The sequence below is a fragment of the Chlorocebus sabaeus genome, chromosome 5 (genome assembly GCF_047675955.1).
Source record: "Chlorocebus sabaeus isolate Y175 chromosome 5, mChlSab1.0.hap1, whole genome shotgun sequence".
NCBI lineage: Eukaryota > Metazoa > Chordata > Mammalia > Primates > Cercopithecidae > Chlorocebus > Chlorocebus sabaeus.
Genome location: NC_132908.1, coordinates 462,998 through 487,243, shown reverse-complemented (window position 1 = coordinate 487,243; position 24,246 = coordinate 462,998). Strand labels below are relative to the sequence as shown.

Here is a 24,246-nt window from a genome sequence, read left to right as displayed (position 1 = left end):
GAGGCGGGGCCCCAGGGAGAGTCTCGCTGCCTGAAAGGCTCCTGCTCGCCTCGCGGCAACCAGGCCAGGCCTCAGGAAGCACCGGAGTCAGGTCAGGCCCTCAACGGGGCTGTGGGGGGCTGTGGGGGGCTGTGGGGGGCTGTGGGTATCGGGATCCCCCACACCCTGGGAACAGACAGCAAGGCCAGGCGCTCATCAGTTACCTATTCATTTCAAGATCACTCAGGCGGGCGGAAAGATCCTCAAGGCGGTTGATTTGTTTGTGGCACTGGCTACAGTAAAACTCAAACGCCTCATCAGTGAGGATGCTGTGCAGCTTTGCGGCAAGAGGGTCAGTGCTAGAGAGACAGAAGCATCCGTTCAGGAGAGGATGGGGACCCGTGGGGTCATCTGTGACTCTGCACAAGGGGCTGAGGGGGACAGGACGGGACATGGTGTGGAACAAAAGCACGTGGAGAGAGAATGAGCTATGCAATGTTCTGGCTCTTGCCTTTAGACCGCAGTGAGCCCACACCCCTCAGCTGCCTCCAGGAGCCCAGGACAGGCACCAGCTCGAGCAGCAGGGGGCCCCGCACACACCTGCTCCTCTGGGTCAGGTGCCCAGAAGAAAGCAGGGGCAGCCTGAGAGCTTCCTTGCAAAGCAAAAGCCCTTCTTTAAAAAGAAGGTAAAAAACCACACTGCTTTCTCTTTTGCCAGAAACACATCAACGTGATAGCAAACCATATCTCCAGGTAAACTTTACTTACTGTACTATATTTATGATTACTCCAAAAATCACCTCTAGCAAAAACTATGCATGAATGATAAATCTACAATAGTTTTCTGATTTTTAAGATGTGCATTAAAGCCAGGCATGGTGGCTCATGCTTGTAATTCCAGCACTTTGGGGGGGCTGAGGTGGGTGGATCGCTTGAGCTCAGGCGTTTGAGACCAGCCTAGGCAACATGGTGAAACCCTGTCTCTACAAAAAATACAAAAATTAGTCAGCTGTAGTAGCTCACACCTGTAGTCCCAGCTATTCAGGAAGCTGAGGAAGGTTGAGGCTGCAGTGAGCCATGATGGCACCACTCCAGCCTGGGCAATAAAGTGAGATCCTGTCTCAAAAAAAAAAAAAAACCAAAAAACCGACCTGCATTAAAACTCAGGGTTCTGTATCGTGGTGGTGCTAGCTAACCTCCCTGTGACTTCACCTCCAAGGGCTTCTGGGGCACTGGCAGGGGGTGCTGTGTCTGCGACGCGAAGGCAGAGGAGCAAAGGCAGCCTCATCTTGGGCACTGGGACCCACAGGCTGTGGAAGCTCAAGTAAAGAAAGGTGAAAAGTGAAACATACAATGTAGCACAGATGACACTTGAAACAGGTAACAATGAAAACACTGCACAGGAGACAGGGAGGAACTACACAGGTAGGAAGAGGTGATTACCAAGCCCAGAGACACAAGTTTAGAAACGCCCAGTCCTCTGGCCCTTGTCTTGACACCACCGCCCACTGGGAGAGGACAGTGCCAAAGACAAGCACACTGCCTCTGAGGACGCCTGCGACGCCTCACTCACGCACAGCTCTCCCAGGACGCTCCCCGGGACCAACCAGCACACGGGACATCCATGCAGGGTCCCCACACCCAGGGCTGATGGGTGGCTTCAGGGAGGGCACATGGGAAACGAAAGGAGGGGGACCCTATGGGCAGATGAGCTGCTCAGCTCAAGGGATGGCCCCTCCTGCACCGCCCTCCACCCGGGTTCCCTGGGCCTCGGTAACAGCGGGCAGGTGGCAGGCAAGGGAAGACTCTTGTGCCTGCTTAAAGAGACTCGGCCTTGAATGCTGGCAAAGATGGACAACAAGAACCTAGCAGCAAAGGGGAGAAGGGATTGAAGTAACAGCCCCATCAGCCAGGCGAGGGTCTCCCTGAACTCAGGAGCGTCCTCGAGGGACTGACTCCCACGCGGGAGCCCCAAGCCCTCAGACGTGCGTACCCAGACCCCATGTTTGGATCCAAGCCAAGAGGACTCTGGACGTTTGTGAGTAGGCATCTCACCCACTGCGTGTCATGCTTCTATTTATTTAGAGTCACAGCTTTTCAGCTGGGATGTCAGATATTTATAAGGAAATGAATCTGAAGACTCACTTGTGATCTCGAGGCCTCCCTCAAAAGCCTGCACAGCCCACCATGTGATCCACGGCCCACGGCTAAGGAGCCTGCAAGCCGAGTGTCCAAACACAGCTCTGTGCCACAACACTCTGCTGAAGCCTCAGAAATGCAGGGATCTGGGGATGTAGCTGGATGAGAGGGACTTCACCCAGCTTTCCTAAATCCAGGTATAAATTTTAAATTTTTGAATATAGTTTACTTAATCACATGACATCAAGGAAAGTAAGTTCTCTCTTACCAACGTACGAACCAAAAAGGGAAACTTCCTATAATCAACCACGGGAAGAAGAGGGAGGAGGGTGTGCTGGTGCAAGGTGTCGTTACCTGGGCGTGAGGAAAGCGGGGTCGCTGCAGCCGAGCTGCCCGTTGCACAGGGTCTCTGGGGACAGCTCTGCCTCACTGCCTTCACCGTAGTCCTCAAAGTGCTCCTCACCCCCAATCACCGTGATGACAGACTGGCCATGGGGGTGAGACCTACAAAGTAAAACAGAAATGATGTCTTCTGACTGAAGGCCATAGGCATCCCCAAGCTGCGGGTGTGGAAGGTGCTTTCCAGAGGGTGTGCTACAAGCCACACGTGAGTCCTGGGAGTCACGTTTAAAAAAAAAAAAAAAGGCCAGGTGCAGTGGCTCAAGCCTGTAATCCCAGCACTTTGGGAGGCCGAGGCAGGTGGATAACGAGGTCAAGAATCGAGACCATCCTGGCTAACACAGTGAAACGCTGTCTCTATAAAAATACAAAAAATTAGCCGGGCTTGGTAGTGGGCGCCTGTAGTCCCAGCTACTCGGGTGGCTGAGGCAGAAGAATGGTGTGAACCCAGGAGGCAGGGCTTGCAATGAGCCGAGATGGTGCTGCTGCACTCCAGCCTGGGCAACAAGTGAGACTCGTCTCAAAAAAAAAAAAAAAAAAAAAAAAAAGGTGGGCTGGGTGCGATGGCTCACGCCTGTAATCCCAACACTTTGGGAGGCCAAGGCGAGCAGATGGCTTGAGCTCAGGAGTTTGAGACCAGCCCGGGCAACAGAGGGAGGCCTCAACTGCAAAAAAAAATTTCTAAATCAGCCAGGTGTGGAAGCACACGCCTGTAGTCCCAGGTACTCAGGAGGCTGAAGTGGGAAGGTCGCTTGAGCCTGGGAGGTCGAGGCTACAGTGAGCGGTGATGATGCCACTGCACTCCAGCCTGGGTGACAGAGCAAGGCCCTGTCTCAAAAAAAATAACAAGTAAAGAAACAGTTTGGTTTTTTTTTCTTTTTTTGAGATGGAGTCTTGCTGTGTCGCCCAGGCTGGAGTCTGTGGCGCACGATCTCAGCTCACTGCAAGCTCCGCCTCCAGGGTTCATGCCATTCTCCTGCTTCAGTCTCCAAACAGCTGGGACCACAGGCGCCTGCCACCACACACGGATAATTTTTTGTAGTTTTAGTAGAGAAGGGGTTTCACCGTGTTAGTCAAGATGGTCTCGATCTCCTCACCTCGTGATCTGCCCGCCTTGGCCTCCCAAAGTGCTGGGATGACAGGTGTGAGCCACTGCGCCCAGCCCAAATATATTTTAATAAAACATTTTACTTAGCCAAACATGCAGTTGTTTCAAACACTCCAGCCTCTTCACTCTCCTCACTCTGCAGCAAGTGTGCCTCCCACATCACGAGTCCCACAGCGCCACACAGGCAGCACAGTTCCACACAGACCAACATCTGGGTTCAAGCACCTTCGCCTCTTCTCTAGGGAGCTGCTGTCCTCACGCAACCACTGGGCGATGGAATTCCAACTTCTACTTTAATCTAAAACTTAACAGCAAATTGCAACGGAGAAAAGGAAGGGGTTTCCAAGTACCCGTCCTCCTTCTGAAGAGAGTGACTCCCCCACAGCCAAGTTCTGGAAAACACAGTGGCCGAGGCAACGGGAAACAGCTGTGCCTGCAGCGGCTCCTGTGCTCCAGCGCTCCCCACTCCCACCCCTTCCCCAGGAGTCCTCAGGAGAACCTGCCGTGCAGGCCAGGTGCTGCTTCGTTCCAGGAAAGAAAGGGGCCTGGGAGAGAGAGGCGACTCCTCGTGCCCAGGAGAAGGGGGCAGAGTCAGGAGGACCACGTACTCTGCTCTGTCCAGACCTGCTGTGCTCAGCCGTGAGAAGTTCCAGTTTCACACCCACAGAAATGCCCACCACGCACCACTCCTGGGACAGCTCAGGATGAATCCCATGGCCTTAAATACGCATGCTTTCAGTAAAAATGATACAGAAACCAAACCAGGGCCGGGCACGGTGGCTCACGCCTGTAATCCCAGCACTTTGGGAGGCCGAGGCGGGCAGATCATGAGGTCAGGAGATCTATACCATTCTGGCTAACACGGTGAAACCCCGTCTCTACTAAAAAGACAAAAAACTAGCCGGGCGAGGTGGCGGCACCTGTAGTCCCAGCTACCCAGGAGGCTGAGGCAGGAGAATTGCTTGAACCCAGGAGGCGGAGCTTGCAGTGAGCCAAGATCGCACCACTGCACTCCAGCCTGGGCAAGAGAGCGAGACTCGGTCTCAAAAAAAAAAAAAAAAAACAGAGGCCGGGCGTGGTGGCTCATGCCTGTAATCCCAGCACTTTGGGAGGCCGAGACGGGAGGATCGCAAGGTCAGGAGATTGAGATCATCCTGGCTAAGAAGGTGAAACCCCGTCTCTACTAAAAATACAAAAAAAAATTAGCCGGGCGCGGTGGTGGGCGCCTGTAGTCCCAGCTACTAGGGAGGCTGAGGCAGAAGAATAGCGTGAACTCGCGAGGTGGAGCTTGCAGTGAGCTGAGATTGCACCACTGCACTCCAGCCTGGGCGACAGAGCGAGACTCCATCTCAAAAAAAAAAAAAAAGGAAAAGAAAAACAACAAAGAAACCAAAACCGGGAGGCGTGTGCCACTTCATAGACTCCCGATAGGGTCTTCAACTTGGTCTGCCTGTCTGCATCAGTCCCCTTCCTACACAGCGACAGGCAGGCGTGCCTCCCTTCCACAGCCACCATCTAAAATTAGGCTATGCTATAGGAAGACGCTATTTTCTGTTTCTTATGATTGGGTGCTTGTTTTACCAACAGGCTCAGATACTGTGATAGAAAACTGCCCTCTGAGGGGAGGAGAATCAGCAAGAGGAAAACACACACTGGTCCATCAGCCAGGAGGCCCTTCCCCCTCCCCGGGCCACTGTAGTGAAACCTGCTACTCCCTCAGAAGCAATGACGAGGGGCTCAGCACCCCTCCCCACCCCATCTCCTCCTCTCCTCAGCACAGCTTTTCCTGATGCGTGACGGGAACAGAGAAGGCCCACATGCAAGGTCATGCTGGGGACCAAGAGGCCCACGCTGCACGGCAGAGAGGCCCACGCTGCACGGCAGAGAGGCTGCATAAACCAGACGGTCTGCACACGGATGCCCAACGCGCTTTCCATGCCAGGTCCACAGAAGATGGGTAACACTAGCTAGCAATCAGATCCGGTCACAAATGAGCTTTTCAAAATATGTGTCCCCTAAAAGAGTTATATATATATATATATATATATATTTTTTTTTTTTTTTTTTTTTTGAGACGGAGTCTTGCTCTGTCGCCCAGGCTGGAGTGCAGTGGCCAGATCTCAGTTCACTGCAAGCTCCACCTCCCGGGTTTACGCCATTCTCCTGCCTCAGCCTCCCGAGTAGCTGGGACTACAAGCGCCTGCCACCTCGCCCGGCTAGTTTTTTGTATTTTTGTAGTAGAGACGGGGTTTCCCCATATTAGCCAGGATGGTCTCCATCTCCTGACCTCGTGATCCGCCCGTCTCGGCCTCCCAAAGTGCTGGGGTTACAGGCTTGAGCCACCGTGCCCGGCCTATATTTTTTTGAGACAGAGTCTTGCTCTGTCGCCCAGGCTGAAATGCAGTGGTGCAGTCTCGACTCACTGCAAACTCTGCCTCTCTGGATTCAAGCGACTCTCCTGCCTCAGCCTCCCGAGTAGCTGGGATTATAGGCGCATGCCACCATGCCCAGCTAGTTATTTTTAGTAGAGACAGGGTTTTACCACGTTGGCCAGGCTGATCTCAAACTCCTGACCTTGTGATCCACCTGCCTCAGCCCCACAAAGGGCTGGAATTACAGGAATGAGCCACCACGCCCCACCAAGAGTTATACTGCTTAAAAACTAGTGAGAAAATAAATGCCTGTAATCCCAGCACTTTGGGAGGTCAAGGAGGGCGGATCACTTGAGGCTGGCAGTTTGAGGTCAGCCGGGCCAATATGGCGAAACCCTGTCTCTACCAAAAATACAAAAAAATTAGCCAGGCATGGTGGCGGGCGCCAGTAGTCCCAATAATCAGGAGGCTAAGGCAAGAGAATCACTTGAATCCGGGAGGCAAAGATTGCAGTGACCCAAGATTGTGTCACTGCCCTGCAGCCTGGGCGACACAGCAAGACTGTCTCAAAAGAAAACATAACAAAAAAATTATATAGCGATCACAGATATGAATATGAAGGTAAAACAATAACATTTTTAAAGGAAAGCATAAGTAAACATCATAGTGACTGTGTAGTAAGCAAAGATTTATTGAGTGGGACACAAAAGTGCTAATAAACATAAAAGAAAAATGGATTAACTCAACTATAGCAAAATTAAAAACATCTGTTCTGGTCCACGGCGGTGGCTCACGCCCGTAATCCCAGCACTTTGGAAGGCCAACGTGGGTGGATCACAAGGTCAGGAGTTCAAGACCAGCCTGGCCAAGATGCTGAAACCCCATCTCTACCAAAACTATAAAAATTAGCCAGGCATCGTGGCAGGCGCCTGTAATCCCAGCTACTTGGGAGGCTGAGGCAGGAGAATTACTTGAGTCCGGGAGGCAGAGGTTGCAGTGGGACAAGATGGCACCACTGCACTCCAGCCTGGGCAACAGAGCGAGACTCTGTCTTGGAAAACAAAAATAAAAACAAAAATCTGTGCCTCAAAAGGTGAAAAGGAGACCCAGAGAGAGGACAAAGGATCTGTGATACACACACCCCATACGGGACTCATATCTAAAGGACTCCTATAATCAGTGAGAAAAGACTGACGACCCAACAGACCAGGGACAGGCCAACCCTGCCAATCCTGCCACGGCCCGTTTCTGAAAATTGTTTCATGGGAACACAGCCGTGCTCACTGACCCACGTGCCTTTGGCTGCTTCTGCAGCACAACAGCAGAGGTGAGCAGTTGCCACGGGGGCCATGTGGCCTGCAACTCTTTTAGAGAAAAAGTCTGCAGACCCCTCCTGCGATCAGCAAGCAGGCAGAGGAGCTCCCAACCCTAATGAAAGGTGCACACCTTATTAGTCACCCGGGAAGCGCAAGTGAGAAGCCGTCTCTGCACGCCTCCCACAAGGCGAGCAGGAGAGCAGACATGGCCGTGTGCTGCTGAGGTCAGGGAGCCCAGGGGCCACAGATGCTGGAAGCAGGTGACCCTGCAGCCGCTGCAGGAACTTCCAAGGCTGAAGGGACGTGCTCCCGATGACCATCCTGCTCAGGGCCGTACCATGCTCCCAAGGACAAGGAACTCCTAGAGCAGCTTCACCCTCAAAACCAAAAATGGTAAACTACCCACTGCCGTCAACAGGAGAATAAATTGTAAAGTCACAGCATGTTCTTGCAATAGAATAATAAAAGTAAACAATTTACAGTGACGCACAAAAATAGGGCTGAATACAGCCAGATGCAGTGGCTCACACCTGTAATCCCAACACTTTGGGAGGCCAAGGCGGGCGGATCACCAGGTCAGGAGTTTGAGACCAGCCTGATCAACATGGTGAAACCCCGTCTCTACTAAAAAATACAAAAATTAGCCAGGCCTGGTAGGGTGCACCTGTAATCCCAGCTACCCAGGAGGCTGAGTCAAGAGAATCGCTGGAACTCAGAAGGCAGAGGCTGCAGTGAGCTGAGATCGCACCACTGCACTCCAGCCTGGGCAATAGAGCAAGACTTCGTCTCAAAAAAAAAAAAAAAAAAAAAAAAATAGGGCTAAATCCATAAGCACAATAGCAAGTGGAAGAAGCCAGGCACAGGAAGGACCTCACCATGTGGGGAACTTAAGGAAGATGCGGGGCCGGTGGAGAGCTGGCTGCTGTCGGGGGCCTGGGAGGACCTGAGAAAAGGGCCGTGGGAATGGTCAGTTTGAAAAACCTGCTGGCTCTGCACTTACAACATGGGCACGCACTTGTGGGTATATTATGTTGGCAAAAAGACTTAAACTCTGTAAAATATTTGAAGAGGTTTATTCTGAGCCAAATAAGAGTGACTAACAGCCCGTGATGCTGCCCTAGGAAGCCTTGAGAGCACGTGTCCAAGAGGATCAGGCTACAGCCTGGTTTATACATCTTGGGGAGACATAAGACATCAACCCTACATGCAAGATGCTGGTTCAGTCAGGAAACACGGGACAACTCTAAGTGGGGGACAGGAGGGCTTCCAGGTCATAAGCAGATGCCAAGATCTTCTGATTGGCAACTGTTTGAAAGAGTTATTCTCTAAAGACTTGGAATCAATAGCAAGGAATGCCTCCGCTTAAGATAAGGGGCTGTGTAGACCAAGGCTTTATCAAGCAGATGAGGCCTCTGGGCAGCAGGCAGCAGACCTGAGAAGGTGCCAGACTCCGAGTTAATTCCCTCCTGCATCAGGGAAAAGACCTTGGAAGGGAGGAGATTCTCTACAGGGTGCAGACTTTCCCCACAAGAGACGGTCCTATAGGGCCATTCTGAAATTCGTCAAATAAATAGATATTTTGGGGTAAAATACTTAGATATTTTTCAGGGCCTGCCACCTGTCTTGTGCTGCTGCACTAGAGTCAGACTGGAATGTGGTGTGCTGTGGCTGCTATAAAATGTCCACCTTTGTCAGTCTCTGTTTAATGTGAATGCTGGTCAGCTGGGCCTGAATTCCAAAGGGAGGGGCCTAATGAGGCCTGCCTGACCTCCCTAACGATGGCCTGAACTAGATTTTCAGGTTGACTGAGCAATGTCTGAGGCTGAGAGAGGGGTCCATCAGTTGGCTAGGGGGCTGAGAATTTAATTTTTGCTTCACAATTACACTTAAGCATGCTGAGCGGGCTTTCCAGTAGCAGGGGCAACACCGAAAGCACTGATTCAGGTCCACGTGAGCCACCGGACACCTCCCTGATCTGACCTCCTCCCAGACTCTGCCCTTCCCTCTACTCCAGCCCCAACTAGCTCGAAATACAGGGGGCTACAGAAATCCTGAGGGTGGGGGACAGGTGGGGAGAGAACATGGCCTCCACAGGGGTGCTGCAAAGGTGAATGGGTTCCAAAACCCTGCTGAGACATTCACTTCTCCTATAAGTTCTCTCTCTACAGCTAAAGATGTTGAGCAACATTGGAAACCACAGTCGTTCTGACAGGAAAGTCAGCTGGAACAGGGAGACCGCTCAGGCAAGGTGGGCAAGGCGATGTGGGCTCATCCCAGGAAGGTCAGGAGCTACTGCAGGGCCAAGCCCCACCCCCACGTAATGGACACTAGCTAGCACGCACTCCTCCAAGATCCCAGTCTGCCCATCAGACACCTCCACAGGTGCCACATCCCAAAGGCCTCTCCAGGAGGCTGGTGGCGGGGTACAGACCTGCCCGGGAGCAGCAGCAGGGCACCATGGTCGGGCTCCTCCATGGCGTCCAGGCACTCAGAGGGCACTGCCGAGCCGCCGGCACTGTCTGCGTCCCCTTCAGGTTGCAGCTCAGGGTGCACCAGGGTGCTGGTGTCCTCGTCCGTGAAGGTCTCACACTCACTGTAGGTACTCTCGGAGCCCATGTACGCGCTGTCCGTCACCTCGTTGGCCTAGGAGAGAGTGCGCCAGCAGTCAGCGGGCACCAGCTGGGAAGGGAACTGCGAACGCCCCACACCTCACTGCTACAAGGCCCTGGAGAGGGCAGTGTGGAGGGAGGGGTCTGACGCCGGAAGTCCCAACCGTCTCTAAGCAGGGACATTACTTATAAAACACAATTCAGGCCGGGCGCAGTGACTCACGCCTGTAATCCCAGGACTTTGGGAGGCTCCGGTGGGTGGATCTCTTGAACCCAGGAGCTCAAGACCAGCCTAGCCAACAAAGTGAAACCCGTCTCTACCAAAAATACAAAAATTAGCCAGGTGTGGTGGCACCTGCCTGTGAGTCCCAGCTACTGCAGAGGCTGATGGAGGAGCTTGCTTTTTGGTTTTTGGGGTTTTTTTTTTTTTTTGGAGGCCGGGTCTCACTCTATCACCCAGACTGGAGCGTAGTGGCATGATCTCAGCTCACTGCAACCTACGAGTCCTGTGTTCAAGTGATTCTCCTGCCTCAGCCTCCCGAGTAGCTGGGAAGATAAGCATGCACCATCATGCCTGACTAAGTTTTGTACTTTTAGTAGAGATGGGGTTTCACCATGTTGGCCAGGATGGTCTCAAACTCCTGTCCTCAGGTGATCCACCCACCTGAGCCTTCCAAAGCGCTAGGATTATAGGAGTGAGCCACCATGCCCAGCCAGGAGGACCATTTCAGCCCAAAAGGTCGAGGCTGCAGTGAGCTGTGATCACACCACTATACTCCAACCTGAGTGATAGAGACCCATCTCAAAAAAATTAATTAATTAAAAATAAACATAATGGCTGGCCGCAGTGGCTCACACTTGTAATCCCAGCACTTTGGGAGGCCGAAGCAGAAGGATCAACTGAGGTCAGGAGTTCAAGACCAGCCTGACCAGCATGGAGAAACTCCCTCTCTACTAAAAATACAAAATTAGCCGGGCATGGTGGTGAACGCCTGTAATCCCAGCTACTCAGGAGGCTGAGTATTTGCTTGAACGAGAATTGCTTGAACCAGGGAGGCAGATGTGGTGGTGAGCTGAGATCACGCCACTGCACTCGAGCCTGGGCAACAAGAGCAAAACTCTGTCTCAAAAAAAAAAAAAAAATTACATTTCATTAAAATAAATAAATATAGGCAGGCATGGTGGCTCACACCTGTAATCCCAGCACTTTGGTAGGCTGAGGCAGACGGATCACAAGGTCAGGAGTTCGAGACCAGTCTGGCCAAAACGATGAAACCCCATCTCTATTAAAAATACAAAAACTAGCCAGGCGTGGTGGCAAGTGCCTGCAGTCCCAGCTACTCATGAGGCTGAGGCAGGAGAATCGCTTGAACCCAGGAGGTGGAGGTTGCAGTGAACCGAGATTGTGTCACTGTACTCCAGCCTGGGCCATAGAGCGAGACTCTGTCTCAAAAATAATAAATAAATAAATAAATAAATAAATAAATAAATAAATAAAATGTAATTAGCCAAGTGTGGTGGCACATGCCTGTAATCCCAGCTACTCAGGAGGCTGAAGCAGAACGGCTTGAACCTGGGAGGCAGAGGTTGCAGTGAGGCGAGATTGCGCCATTAAGCTCCAGCCTGGGCGATAGAGTGAGCCTCTGTTTCAAAAATGAAAATAAAATGAGTAAAACACAAATCATCTTTTTTTTTTTTTTTTTTTTGAGACAGAGTTTCACTCTTATTGCCCAGGCGGGAGTGCAGTGGCGCGATCTCCACTCACTGCAACCTACACCTCCCAGGTTGAAAAGATTCTCCTGCCTCAGGCTCCTGAGTAGCTGGGATTACAGGTGTGCACCACTACGCCTGGCTAATTTTTGGGTTTTTAGTAGAGAAGGGGTTTCACCACGTTGGCCAGGCTGGTCTGCAACTCCTGACCTCAGGTGATCCACCTGCCTCGGCCTCCCAAAGTGCTGGGATTACAGGCGTGAGCCACCGTGCCCGGCCAAATTCAACATTTTTTTAAATGAAAAATAGGTACATGTCTGAGAGCAGAAAACAAGGCACTCTGAGTAATTTTTATTGTTGTTTGAGACAGTGTCTCTCTGTGTGGCCCAGGCTGGAGTGCAACAGTGTAACCTCAGCTTACTGCAGCCTTGATCTCCTGGGCTCAATCTGTCCTCCCACCTCAGCCTCCTGAGTGGCTGGGACCACAGGCAGAAGCCACCATGCCTAATTTTTTGAAATTTTGTTGAGATGGCGTTTTGCCATATTTTCCAGGCTGGTCTTGAACTGTGCTCAAGTGATCCACTAGCCTTGGCCTCTCAAAGTGCTAGGACTACAGGTGTGAGCTACTGAGGCTGGCAGAGTCGTTTTTTTTCTTTTTACTTTAATAAAATAGACAGGATCTAGCTGTAGCTGGGAATTACCGGTGCCACCACACCTGGCTCAGTTGTTTGTTTATTTGTTTAATTTTGAATCAGAGTCTCACTCTGTTGCCCAGGCTGGTCTCCCACTCCTCACCTCAAGTGATCCTCCACGCTGCTCAGATGACAGGCATGAGCCATCACAACCAATTGTTTTTACTGCTGTTTCTTGGTTTTTGGTTTTCTGAGATAGAGTCTCACTCTGACACCCAGGCTGGAGTGCAGTAGCGCAATCTTGGCTCACGGCAGCTTCAAACTCCCGGGCTCAAGCAATCCTCCTGCCTCAGCCTCCTGAGTAGCTGGGACTATAGGTGCGAGCCACCACACCCGGCTAATTTTTGTATTTTTTGTAGAGATGGGGTTTTGCCACGTTGCTCAAGCTAGTCCCAAACTCCTGAGCTCAAGTGATCTATCTGCCTGCCTTAGCCTCCCAAAGTGCTGGGATTACAGGCATAAGCCACCACACCCAACTTGTTTTTTACCCTTAAGTATCTAGCACCTAACATAGGACCAGGCATAGGTAGATAGTAAATATTTATGAATTGTACAAATGAACATAAAACTAAAGAACTATTAAACAGAACATTTTATTTTTTTCTTTTTCTAATTGTTTTTGTTTTTTGAGATAGGATATCACTTTGTCACCCAGGCTGGAATGCAGTGGCACCATCTCAGCTCACTGCAACCTTTGCCTCCCAGGTTCAAGTGATTCTTGTGTCTCAGTCACCAAAGTAGCTGGGATTACAGGCATGCACCACTGTGCCCAGCTAATTTTTGTATTTTTTGTAGAGATGAGGTTTTGCTATGTTGCCCAGGCTGGTCTTGAACTCCTGGCCTCAAGAGATCTGCCCACCTCAGCCTCCCAAAGTGCTGGGATTACAGGCGTGACCCACCGTGCCCAGCCAACATTTTCAATTTATAATTTCAACCTTAATGAAAATGAAATTGCTGGTTAGGAAAAGTGGCCAACATTTCATGCTCAGAAGACTCTGAGGTTAACAATTTGCAAATAAACAAGATCTCAGAAAAGCTGCAGTCCCAGCAGAAAAAGATGCCCTTTGCACTCTGGTTCTAGTATCGTAAGAAGCAGACAAAGTGGCTGGGTGTGGTGGTTAATGCCTATAATCCCAACACTTTGGGAGGCCAAAGCAGGTGGATCACAAGGTCAGGAGTTCGAGACCAGCCTGGCCAATATGGTAAAACCCTGTCTCTGCTGAAAATACAAAAATTAGCCAGGTGTGGTGGCGTGCGCCTGTAGTCCCAGCTACTCAGGAGGCTGAGACAGGAGAATCGTTTGAAGCCGGGAGGCAGAGGTTTCAGTGAGCCAAGATCATGCCACTGCACTCCAGCCTGGCAACAGAGCGAGACTCCGTCTCAAAAAAAAAAAAAAAAGTAGACAAAGTGTCCTAAGACCTGCAAGGGCTACCAGAGGGTCCCACCCCAGGCTGCACCCACCTGAGCCTCACTGAAGAGACATGAAGGGCTAGGCTGAGCTGCCAGGAGCCTGGCGTGCTTGCAGGAGGCCCCAGTTCCATCTTTGGCCCCTTTATGAAAAGCCATGTGACCTCAGACACATGACTCAACCACTTGGAGCCCTGCCGCAAACGCGGGTTATAAATTCTCGTCTCACAAGGTGGCCACCTCGTGGCACCAAGAAAGACAACCCAGGAAGGTGCTTTTCAAAGCACAGAAACAGGGTGCAAGTGTCACTGGTGCAAGTGTCACTGGTGGGTGGAAAATCCCTGCCAGCTGCTTCTAAAGCCATGAGGGAACAGGGAGTGCTGTGGAGTGTACCTTCTCTGGGTGTCCAATTATGGGACTTACACTTCCAGGGGAAAACCTAATCTCCCCTAGGATCAAAGGAAGTAATTCATAAAAACTAAGTCATTCCTCAAAAGCATCCCCTGTAAAATCCAGAACCAGGAGAGCACTGTAAGAGACTCCAGCTCTCATGTTACTCACCGTCCCCAGGCAGCTCCGGCTCCTGCAGGAAGGCAGGGCCCAGGGTCCACTCAGGACAGGGCTGGCCTGTGCTGGGCCTGCAGGACGCCAGGCAGGAAAAGGCGGGAGTGGCCAGAAAAGCAGGCAGGCCCAGGATGTCTGTCAGAGGCTGGGTCTGTGGGGAAGGCATGACGGGGCAGGACGCGAAGCCCAGCGCACAGGTCCGAGATGGTTTGAAGGCAGCTGCCAGCTACCCCAACAAGACTGCACACTCACAGGGGCCACACTGCCCCAGAGTTGTCAGCGACAAAGACTCACCCCAGGGGCAGCAGGAAGACCTGCCGTCGACTCTGAAAAGTGTGGTTATTACAACATCACGTTCAGTGGTTCAGTATGTAGCCTAAAATTTCTTTTTTTTTTTTTTTTTTTGAGACGGAGTCTCTCGCTGTCGACCAGGCTGGAGTGCAGTGGCCGGATCTCAGCTCACTGCAAGCTCTGCCTCCCGGGTTCACGCCATTCTCCTTCCTCAGCCTCCCGAGTAGCTGCGACTACAGGCGCCCGCCACCTCGCCCGGCTAGTTTTTTGTATTTTTTAGTAGAGACGGGGTTTCACCGTGTTAGCCAGGATGGTCTCGATCTCCTGACCTCATGATCCGCCCATCTCGGCCTCCCAAAGTGCTGGGATTACAGGCTTGAGCCACCGCGCCCGGCCAAAATTTCTTTTTTCTTTTTTTTTTGATAGAGTCTCGCTCTTGTCGCCGAGGCTGGAGTGCAGTAGCATGATCCTGGCTCACTGCAACCTCTGCCTCCCAGGTCCAATTGATTCTCCTGCCTCAGCCTCCCAAGTAGCAGGGATTATAGGCGCCTGCCACAACGCCTAATTTTTTTTTTTTTTTTTGAGACGGAGTCTTGCTCTGTCACCCAGGCTGGAGTGCAGTGCAGTGGCGCAATTTCGGCTCACTGCAACCTCCACCTCCCAGGTTCAACCAATTCTGTCTCAGCCTCCTGAGTAGCTGGGATTACAGGCAGGAGTCACCACACCCGGCTAATTTTTGTATTTTTAGTAGAGACAGGGTTTCACCATGTTGGTCAACCTGGTCTCGAACTCCTGACTTCGTGATCTGCCCACCTTGGCCTCCCAAAGTGCTGGGATTACAGGCATGAGCCACCATGCCCAGCTTAAAATTTCTTTCTTTTTTTTTTTTTTTGAGACAGAGTCTTGCTCTGTCACCCAGGCTGGAGTGCAGTGGCGCAATCTCAGCTCACTGCAAACTCCGCCTCCCGGGTTCAAGCAATTCTCCTGCCTCAGCCTCCCAAAGTGCTGGGATTACAGGCATGAGCCACCGCACCTGACCTTGGACCAGCTTTTAAAAAGCCAACGGACTGGTACTTCTGACGGATGCCCGATGCCCTTCCCTAGACAGAGTGGACCCTGAGTCCCCAACAGGAAGCTTGACGTTTCTAAGAACAAACCCGCACTTTCTCTCAAACAGCTCGTGGAGCCCTGAGCAGAGCGTCTGTCCTCCCAGGAAGGGAGGGAGGTCAGGCAGTGGGGCCTACTTATTTCACCGAGTTCCTGTCAGACCTGTAGCTGAGGATGGTGCCCCTGCAGGAAAAGCCAGTGCCTCCTTAGAGTCACCTGTACTTCCTTAGAGCTTAGAAAGGATGGTTTGGAACGGAAATAATTCTCCACAGACACAGGAATAACGAGGCAGATGCTACACAAACTCGGACTCCCTGCCAAGCCTAGGACTCACACACTCCGTTCTGGGCCCACCTTCACCTCCTCATTTCTTTTTTTTTTTTTTTTTGAGGCGGAGTCTCGCTTTGTCGTCCAGGCTGGAGTGCAGTGGCCAGATCTCGGCTCACTACAAGCTCCGCCTCCCGGGTTTACGCCATTCTCCTGCCTCAGCCTCCCGAGTAGCTGGGACTACAGGCGCCCGCCACCGCGCCCAGCTAGTTTTTTGTATTTTTTAGTAGAGACGGGGTTTCACTGTGTTAGCCAGGATGGTCTCGATCTCCTGACCTCGTGATCCGCCCGTCTCGGCCTCCCAAAGTGCTGGGATTACAGGCTTGAGCCATCGCGCCCGGCCTCACCTCCTCATTTCTAAAGTAAGCCTGAGGGCCGGACACAGTGGCTCACGTCTGTAATCTCAACACTTTGGGAGGCCAAGGTGGGTGAATCACTTGAGACCATGAGTTCAAGACCAGTCTGGTCAACACGGTGAAACCCCGTTTCTACTAAAAATACAAAAATTAGCTGGGTGCGGTGGTGGGTGCCTGTAATCCCAGCTACTCAGGAGGCTGAGGCACAGGAATCGCCTGAACCTGAGAGATGGAGGTTGCAGTGAGCCAAGATCGTACCACTGCATTCCAGCCTGGGTGACAGAGTGAGACTCCATCTCAAAAAAGAATTTAAAAAATAAAAAACAAAAAATAAAGTAAGCCGGGCCTCCCTGCCATTGCAGAGTGGCTCCATGCACTGTAGATCCCACAGAGATGAACAGTTCCACTCCTCAGCGACTTTGGTCACTACACCCACCCCTTTATTTGCTCTGGGGTTGTGGACGTCCACTTCCATGCCATCACCATTGACACTCAGAGCCCCTGGCTGGCTGGATGCCCTGGGGGTACCAGAGAGCTCAGCTCACAGGAGCCGCCCGCACCTGCTCACTCCCAAATTGAGGCCTGCGGGTTGGTTTCTGTGGTTCAAGGCCTCCCTGTATGGAGTTTTCCAGGGCAGCCATCACCTGCCTTTCCAGAGACAAAAACATACCTCAGAGCACGGTGCCTGCTCACTCCCAGCCTCCTGGATAAAACGCAGTAACAGCTCACACCGGCCCCGGCAGTTTATTTTATCTGCCAGCCTGCCAGGACCTGGCCTTGCCCAGAAGCCATCGAGTCTATGCTACCAGCTTTTTAACATTTTTACAAATTACCAATGTTAAGAGGAACTCAGTTGAAAATCAAAGTGCATGTTAGAAAACGTCGCTATGTTAGAAAACATTCACTAGTTAACAAGTCCTCCACCCAAATCACCAGCGGGCAGAGAAAAAGCCCTTTCAGAGCCATCAATAACTCGAGTGGGGCCAACACCGTCCCCGTCACAGTTCCTTCTTCCCTGAGCCTTTCTCCATCACAGAAATAGGAACACTGGGCACAGTGCACACTACTGCCTCCTCTTACCCTCAGATGCTGGCCTGGGTGGCCTCACAGGCTGGGCCTGGCTCTGTACACAGCTTCCAGGAAGGGCATGCTGTTGGAGATGGGCTCCCCATCGTGTCTCCGTCCCAACCGGGTCACTGGCTTTTCTCAAACTACGTCACCTTCCTACTTGCTTGTCATGCTGGGGTTTCTGCAAAGCCTGTGTGCTCACCAGGAGGCACACCACCACCTAGGAGAAAGTTTAACCTGCTCCCAGACACACTCTAATAACCCTCCTGCTGGTGCTGCCCAGGGAGAGGGAGGCAAAGTTCAGGAAGTGTCCTTGCTGGTTTAACAAACAGTTAGTCAGGGCTCAAAACAGAGTGGCTTTTGTTTTTGGCTTCCTAAGCTGATAATGGTTTGTACAAAAGACACATTTCCCCGTCATTTCACTAAGGCGGCTCGTTGCTGCAGACACCACCGGTAGTGGGAGAAGGAGGGAGGACGGGAGAGAGCACAGCCCGACGATTCTGGGAGATGTGCACTCCCTGACTTTCCCTTCGCTCTTCCAGAAACCCTGACAAACAGCACCACCCCCTGGGCTCCACCTGCTCAGATCCTCAGACATCACCATGCCCAGGAACTCAGCGGCACCACAGTCCATCCCCTTCCACTCTCCCCGCTTACTCAGACACCACAGCAGCAACCTTCCGTTACAAGGTGCCTGCCGCAAGGATCCTTGGGAAAACACTGCGAGCTACAGACCCACCAGCTCGGCCATGACTAACTGCACACTTCAGCCGACCACCACGGTGCGAGTTCCCAGTAAAAAGAAATGGGTCTGACTGGAACCATTCAGAATATCAATCAATTAAAGGTTTATTTGCCTGAAGATCACCAGTGGAGGGTCCCTGAATAGGGTATCTGGATGGAACTCACATACTCCCCACTCATATCTTTATTAGACTTTTTTTTAAAGATGATGTGATGTACAAGCTGTTTTTTAAAAGAGCAGCCTTTCCATAAGTTTCACAATATTGAATTCCACTTTATGGAAAATTATATCCCAACCTTAAAAAGCAAAGCAAGACATGGAGGAACTGTAACTGCACATTGACTAAGGGGAAGAAGCCCATGTGAAAAGGCTGCATGCCAGATGGTTCTAGCTCCGTGACGTTCTGGAAAAGGCAGAGCTGTGGAGACACTGAGGATCGGTGGTTGTGGGGGCTGGTGTGGGGGATGAGCTGGCACCGAAACGACTCTGTGACACTGTAATGCTGGACCTGTCATTCTACATTTGTCAAAACACGGAATATACACCACCAAGAGTGAACCCTAAACTATGGACTTCAGTTAATAATAATGTATCAGGCCAGGTGCAGCGGCTCACGCCTGTAATCCCAGCACTTTAGGAGGCCAAGGCGGGTGGATCGCTTGAACTCAAGAGTTTGAGACCAGTCTAGGCAACATGGTGAAACCCCATCTCTACAAAAAAGAAATACAAAAAATTAGCCAGGCGTGGTGGTTACTGGGTTTGGTCCCAGCCACTGGAGAGGCTGAGAAAGAAGGAACACTTGAGCACAGGAGGCCGAGGTTGCAGTGAGCCAAGATCAAGATTGTACCACTACACTCCAGCCTGGGTAACAGAGCAGATTGTCTCAAACAAAACAAAACAAATAATAATGTATCAGTGTTTGGTCCCGGAATGCTCTACACTGTGTTCCATTTTCTGTAAACCTAAAATTGCTCTAAAACATGAAGTATATTCATTTTTTTTAAGTAAAAAAACTTTCTTCCTGTGGGCAGCAAGCCACCCAGGTGCTGAGGCGAGAGACTGAGGGCACGAGCTGTTTTAGAAAAAACCACCGCCCCATGGGGCTAGACCTGCCCTTCCATTCTAAAAAAGAAATCAGGATCTAAAACTATGAGAAGATTCACTCTGACACGTCAGGTTCCCATCCTTCTGAAGTGACCAGCGTGAGGCTCGGCCACGCCCTTCAGACCACACAGGCCTTTAAGGATAAAATGCATTGGTGCCTTCAGTGCCTTGAGTAATGTAACTCAAGGTATCCATGCCCAGGGCTGCCGTAACAAACTAACACAGACCACGGGGCTTGAAGAAACACCAGTTTATCCTTTCTCAGTTCTGGAGGCTGGAAGTCCAAAGCTAAGGTGTGAGCAGGGCTGGCTCCTGCCTAAGGCTCTCATCCTTGCCTCTGCTGGCTTCTGGGAGCCCCGGGAGTTCCCTGGCTCAGTCTCTGCCCCGTCTTCCTATTGCCTTCTCCCTGTGTGTCTCTCCCCTGTCTTCCAGGGACACCTGTCACCAGATTTAGGGCCCAAACCAGCATGATGTCATCTTGAGATGCTTAATGAACTACCTCCACAAAGACCCTTTTTCCAAATAAGGTCACACCTACAGCTTCTGGGTGGACGTATCTTTTGAGAGGCCACTCTTCAGCCACTGCACCATACATAGGACATAAAAAATTGACAATGCCCTAACAAACATGAGAGGGGGATAAAAAGACAGACACAAGTGAGAAAGAGTGCCCAGGCACATGAACGCCCAGGAACACGGTTCCCTGGACGCTGCAGACCAAGGGCTCTGGGTTTCCCTGCAGGACCTTGGGTGTCTCCTCATGAAGAAGCCGGGTCCTTCTCAAGGCACAGGAGCCGCTGTCTGCAGTCTTGGGGTCTCCCAGCATGTTCCACACACTGCAGCCACACGAGAGGGCCCAACTCCCACTACACGCCCTCTTAGCCAGCACCTCACCGCTGCCTCATATGCAGAAAGGCACAGACAAACGTGGGACCCACAGTGGGCACCCTGGCCCCGGAAGCTGCAGCCCAGCTAATAACCGGGACTCCACTCTAAGGGAGGACCACCCCTGGGGTCTATGTGGGCAGAAGTGAAGCTGCCCACCTGAGGGTGACTAATCCCTGGGGCAGCTTCTTGGAGCAGGGAACGGAGTACAATCCCATGGCTCCCACTGTACAGTGGCATCCAGAAGCGACTCAAAAACTACCCTGTGCCAGCCTCAGCTTTCGAGAAGTCAGGGCACAGAGGACTGACCTGAGAAGCTCAGGCCCCACTGGCCGGCAGCTCAGCCCTTCTGGTGCCCTTGCTCGGCAGCAGGCTGACCAGGACTGGCGGCTGCCACCTCCACCTTCCCCGCGGTTCCCAAGGGCTCAGGTTCAACTTCATGAATTTTCGCCGGCAGCCACATGGCTCTCCTGCAATCCCACCCTCCAGACTGGTGGACATGGTTACACTCTGTCCACCACGACTATGCTCGAAGACCCTCTCCCCAGCTATGTTGAGAACAAGGGACCCACAGTGACAGGAGACACCACGTCACTGTGACAACCCTGGCTGCATCTGGGAGCAGGGTGGAGGACAGCCAAGCAGGGGCAGGCGTTAGTCAGGCGTCCCCAAACACAGAAAATCATTTGCAAGTTGACAAAAGGAATCCTCCCAAGCCCTCCGCTCCGCCTGTGCCTGGAGCCTGGCACTGGGTGGTCGTGACGTCACTGCCCACCCGCCTCTGCTGGCCGACAGGCCCTGGGGGAGGACTCCTGCCCAGGCTGCGAGGACGTGTGGGACAGACAACTGTGGGCCTCCTGTCACAGCCACACAGCCCCACGGGGCACACAGGGCAGGAGGGCTCACGCCAGCTTCTACAGAAGACGGCCCGGGAGCAGGAGGCACAAGCCACAGGGCATAAAGGAAGAGGTGGATGCCAGACTTCCCCCAAGCTCCTGGGTGAAAACCACTTGCCTCGTAGGTAACGAAGTCATCGAACTCATCCGGGCAGGCCAGGGGCTCCTCGTCTTGGGCAGAAGCGACGCCACCGTAGCACTGGCCATCGGGATCTGCAGGGAGAAGACCTCGTGCTCAGCAGGTCACCCACAGCCACCCAGTGACAGGACCCCTGGCGGCCTCAGGGCTCCTAGGGAAGGAGGCCCCCAGGGACAGATGTGTGGGAGTTGGGGACCCTGCGGGGGTCAAGACAAGCAAGGGAGTGAATGTGAGAAATCCAGGGAGAGAAAACAGCCTTGCGGACGGGTCAGAGATGCATTCCCCATGGGAACAAGGCTTCTGGAAAGAATTCTGAGGAGGAGGTGCGGAGGTAGGAGGAAAACTTTTTATTTCTTAAAAGAAGCAGACAGCGCTGCAAAAAAAAAAAAAAAAGAAAGAAAGAGCAAGATGTTGAGCTCTGTAAAACTGCTCATGGCCTTTAATAAGTGTTAGGTACCACTCAGATTTTTTTTTTTTTTTTTGAGACGGAGTCTCACTCTGTCACCCAGGCTGGAGTGCAGTGGTACAATCTCACTGCAAGCTCTGCCTCCCGGGTTCACGCCATTCTCCTGCCTTGGCCTCCCCAGTAGCCGGGACCACAGGCGCCCGCCGCCACGCCCGGCTAATTTTTTGTATTTTTAGTAGAGACGGGGTTTCACTGTGTTAGCCAGGATGGTCTTGATCTCCTGACTTCATGATCCACCTGCCTCCGCCTCCCAAAACCAGTCAGATTTAAACCTTTAAAAACATTTACATGAGAAGGTGTAGGTATGATGAAATAATATGAAAACAACATCCTTTCCTGGGTGCTGGGCTCACGCGCAATGTTCATTTTCTTTTCTTCCTTTTTTTTTTTTTTTTTGCGTATCTTCTATAATCAGTGTTTTATGAGAAAAACTTTAAAGGAAAAGTTATCCTCTCATGAGAGGCTATAATTCTTACGTTAGCTACAGTCATCACTTTGCAAACACAACCCATGCCGCAGCACCTGCCTCTCCTCCTGCAGGAAAAGGCAGTGGCTTCCAGCCTCTCAGTGATATTCACAGGTCAAAGCACCTTCCAGCGCCTGTGAGTGACAGAAGACACTTAGGTGTCCTCACACTGTCTCACTATTAATTCAACTACTTGCTTAAAATATACCAGGTACTTACAACATAGCATTACTTACTCAATACCTTTAACACAATCTATTCTAATGTCAATCACTTATTTTAAAAGTGAAGGCTGGGGCCAGGCACGGTGGCTTATACCTGTAATCCCAGCACTTTGGGAGGCTGAGGCAGGTAGATTGCTTCAGCCCAGGCAACTGAGACCAGCCTGGGCAACATGGTGAAACCCCATCTCCATAAAAAATACAAAAATTAGGTCGGGTGCAGTGGCTCACACTTGTAATCCCAGCACTTTGGCAGGCTGAGGCTGAAGGATCATTTGAGGTCAGGAGTTCAAGACCAGCCTGACCAACATGGTGAAACCCCATCTCTACTAAAAATAGTAAAAATTAGCTGGGCATGGTGGCGAACACCTGTAATCTCAGCTAATTGGGAGACTGAGGCAGGAGAATCACTTGAACCTGGGAGGCGGATGTTGCAGGGAGCCGAAATCGCACCACTCTGCACTCCAGCCTGGGCGACAGTCTCAAAAAAAAAAAAAAAAAAGACAAGAAAAAAATTAGCTGGGCATGGTGGCACACACCTGTAGTCTCAGCTACTCTGGAGGCTTGAGCCAGGCAGGCAGAGGATGCAGCTGGCCGAGACTGCACCACTGCATTCCAGCCTGGGTGACAGAGCAAGACCCTGTTGCAAAGAAAAAATAAAAGTGGAGACCAGGCATGGTGGCTCATACCTGTAATCCCAGCACTTTGGAAGACTGACGCTAGAGGATTGCTTAAGTCCAGGAGTTCAAGACTGGCCTGGGCAATATAGCAAAGATCCTGTGTCTACAAAAAATAAAGATAAGGCAAGGCACGGTGGCTAACGCCTATAATCCTAGTCCTTTGGGAGGCTGAGGCGGGCAGATCACTTGAGATCAAGAGTTTCAGACCAGCCTGGCCAACATAGTGAAACCCCGTCTCCACTAAAACAATTAACCAGGTGTGGTGAGTGCCTGTAGTGCCAGCTACTCGAGAGACTGAGGCACAAGAATCACTTGAGCCTGGGAGGTGGAAGCTGCAGTGAGCTGAAATCGCGCCACTGCACTCAGCCTGGGTGACGAAGAGAGACCCTGGCTCATAAATACACACATAAATAATAAATTAAAAATAATAAAAAATAGGCAGGTGCGGTGGCTCACGTTTGTAATCCCAGCACTTTGGGAGGCTGCGGCGGGCAGATCACGAAGTCAGGAGTTCAAGACCATAGTGGCCAACATGGTGAAACCCTGTCTCTACTAAACATATAAAAATTAGCTGGGCATGGTGGCACGTGTCTGTAATCCCAGCTACTTGGGAGGCTGAGGCAGGAGAATCGCTTGAACCAGGACCCAGGAGGTGGAGGTTGCACTGAGCCAAGATCATGCCACTGCACTCCAGCCTGGGCTACAGAGAGACTGTCTCAAAATAATAATAATAATAATAAATTAAAAATTAAAAAATTAAATTACATTTTTAAATGCTAACAGTTGGCCGGGCGCGGTAGCTCATGCCTGTAATCCCAGCACTTTGGGAGGCCGAGGTGGGCAGATCACGAGGTCAGGAGATGGAGACCATCCTGGCTAACATGGTGAAACCCCGTCTCTACTAAAAAATACAAAAAATTAGCCGGGTGTGGTGGCGGGCACCTGTAGTCCCAGCTACTCAGTAGGCTGAGGCAGGAGAATGGCATGAACTCAGGAGGCGGAGCTTGCAGTCAGTTGGGATTGCGCCACTGTACTCCAGCCTCGGCGACAGAGCGAGACTCCGTCTCAAAAAATAAAATAAAATGGCCGGGCGCGGTGGCTCACGCCTGTAATCCCAGCACTTTGGGAGGCCGAGGCGGGCGGATCACAAGGTCAGGAGATCGAGACCATGGTGAAACCCCGTCTCTACTAAAACATAGA

General features: G+C 51.6%; 1 protein-coding gene and 1 long non-coding RNA gene across 3 annotated transcripts in view; one reads left to right on the top strand and one right to left on the bottom strand.

Moving 5' to 3' along the window:
• The window catches only part of RAB11FIP3 (RAB11 family interacting protein 3), a 97,889-nt gene that overhangs the window by 28,174 nt on the left and 45,469 nt on the right, over nt 1-24,246 (bottom strand). Inside the window, exons 3-6 of one of the 2 annotated variants that reach the window (XM_007980131.3) lie at nt 21,193-21,287; nt 9,745-9,956; nt 2,473-2,622; nt 204-338 (exon numbers count right to left, since the gene is read on the bottom strand). In XM_007980131.3, the coding sequence (XP_007978322.3) occupies nt 204-338; nt 2,473-2,622; nt 9,745-9,956; nt 21,193-21,287 (592 nt within the window). The remainder of the gene's footprint in view (nt 1-203; nt 339-2,472; nt 2,623-9,744; nt 9,957-21,192; nt 21,288-24,246) is intronic. The other variant, XM_007980139.3, reaches the window with a different exon arrangement.
• On the top strand, nt 5-5,616 carry LOC119621143 (uncharacterized). The gene is made up of 3 exons (XR_005237666.2): nt 5-91; nt 2,065-2,315; nt 3,768-5,616. It is a non-coding gene; the product is annotated as an uncharacterized lncRNA (long non-coding RNA).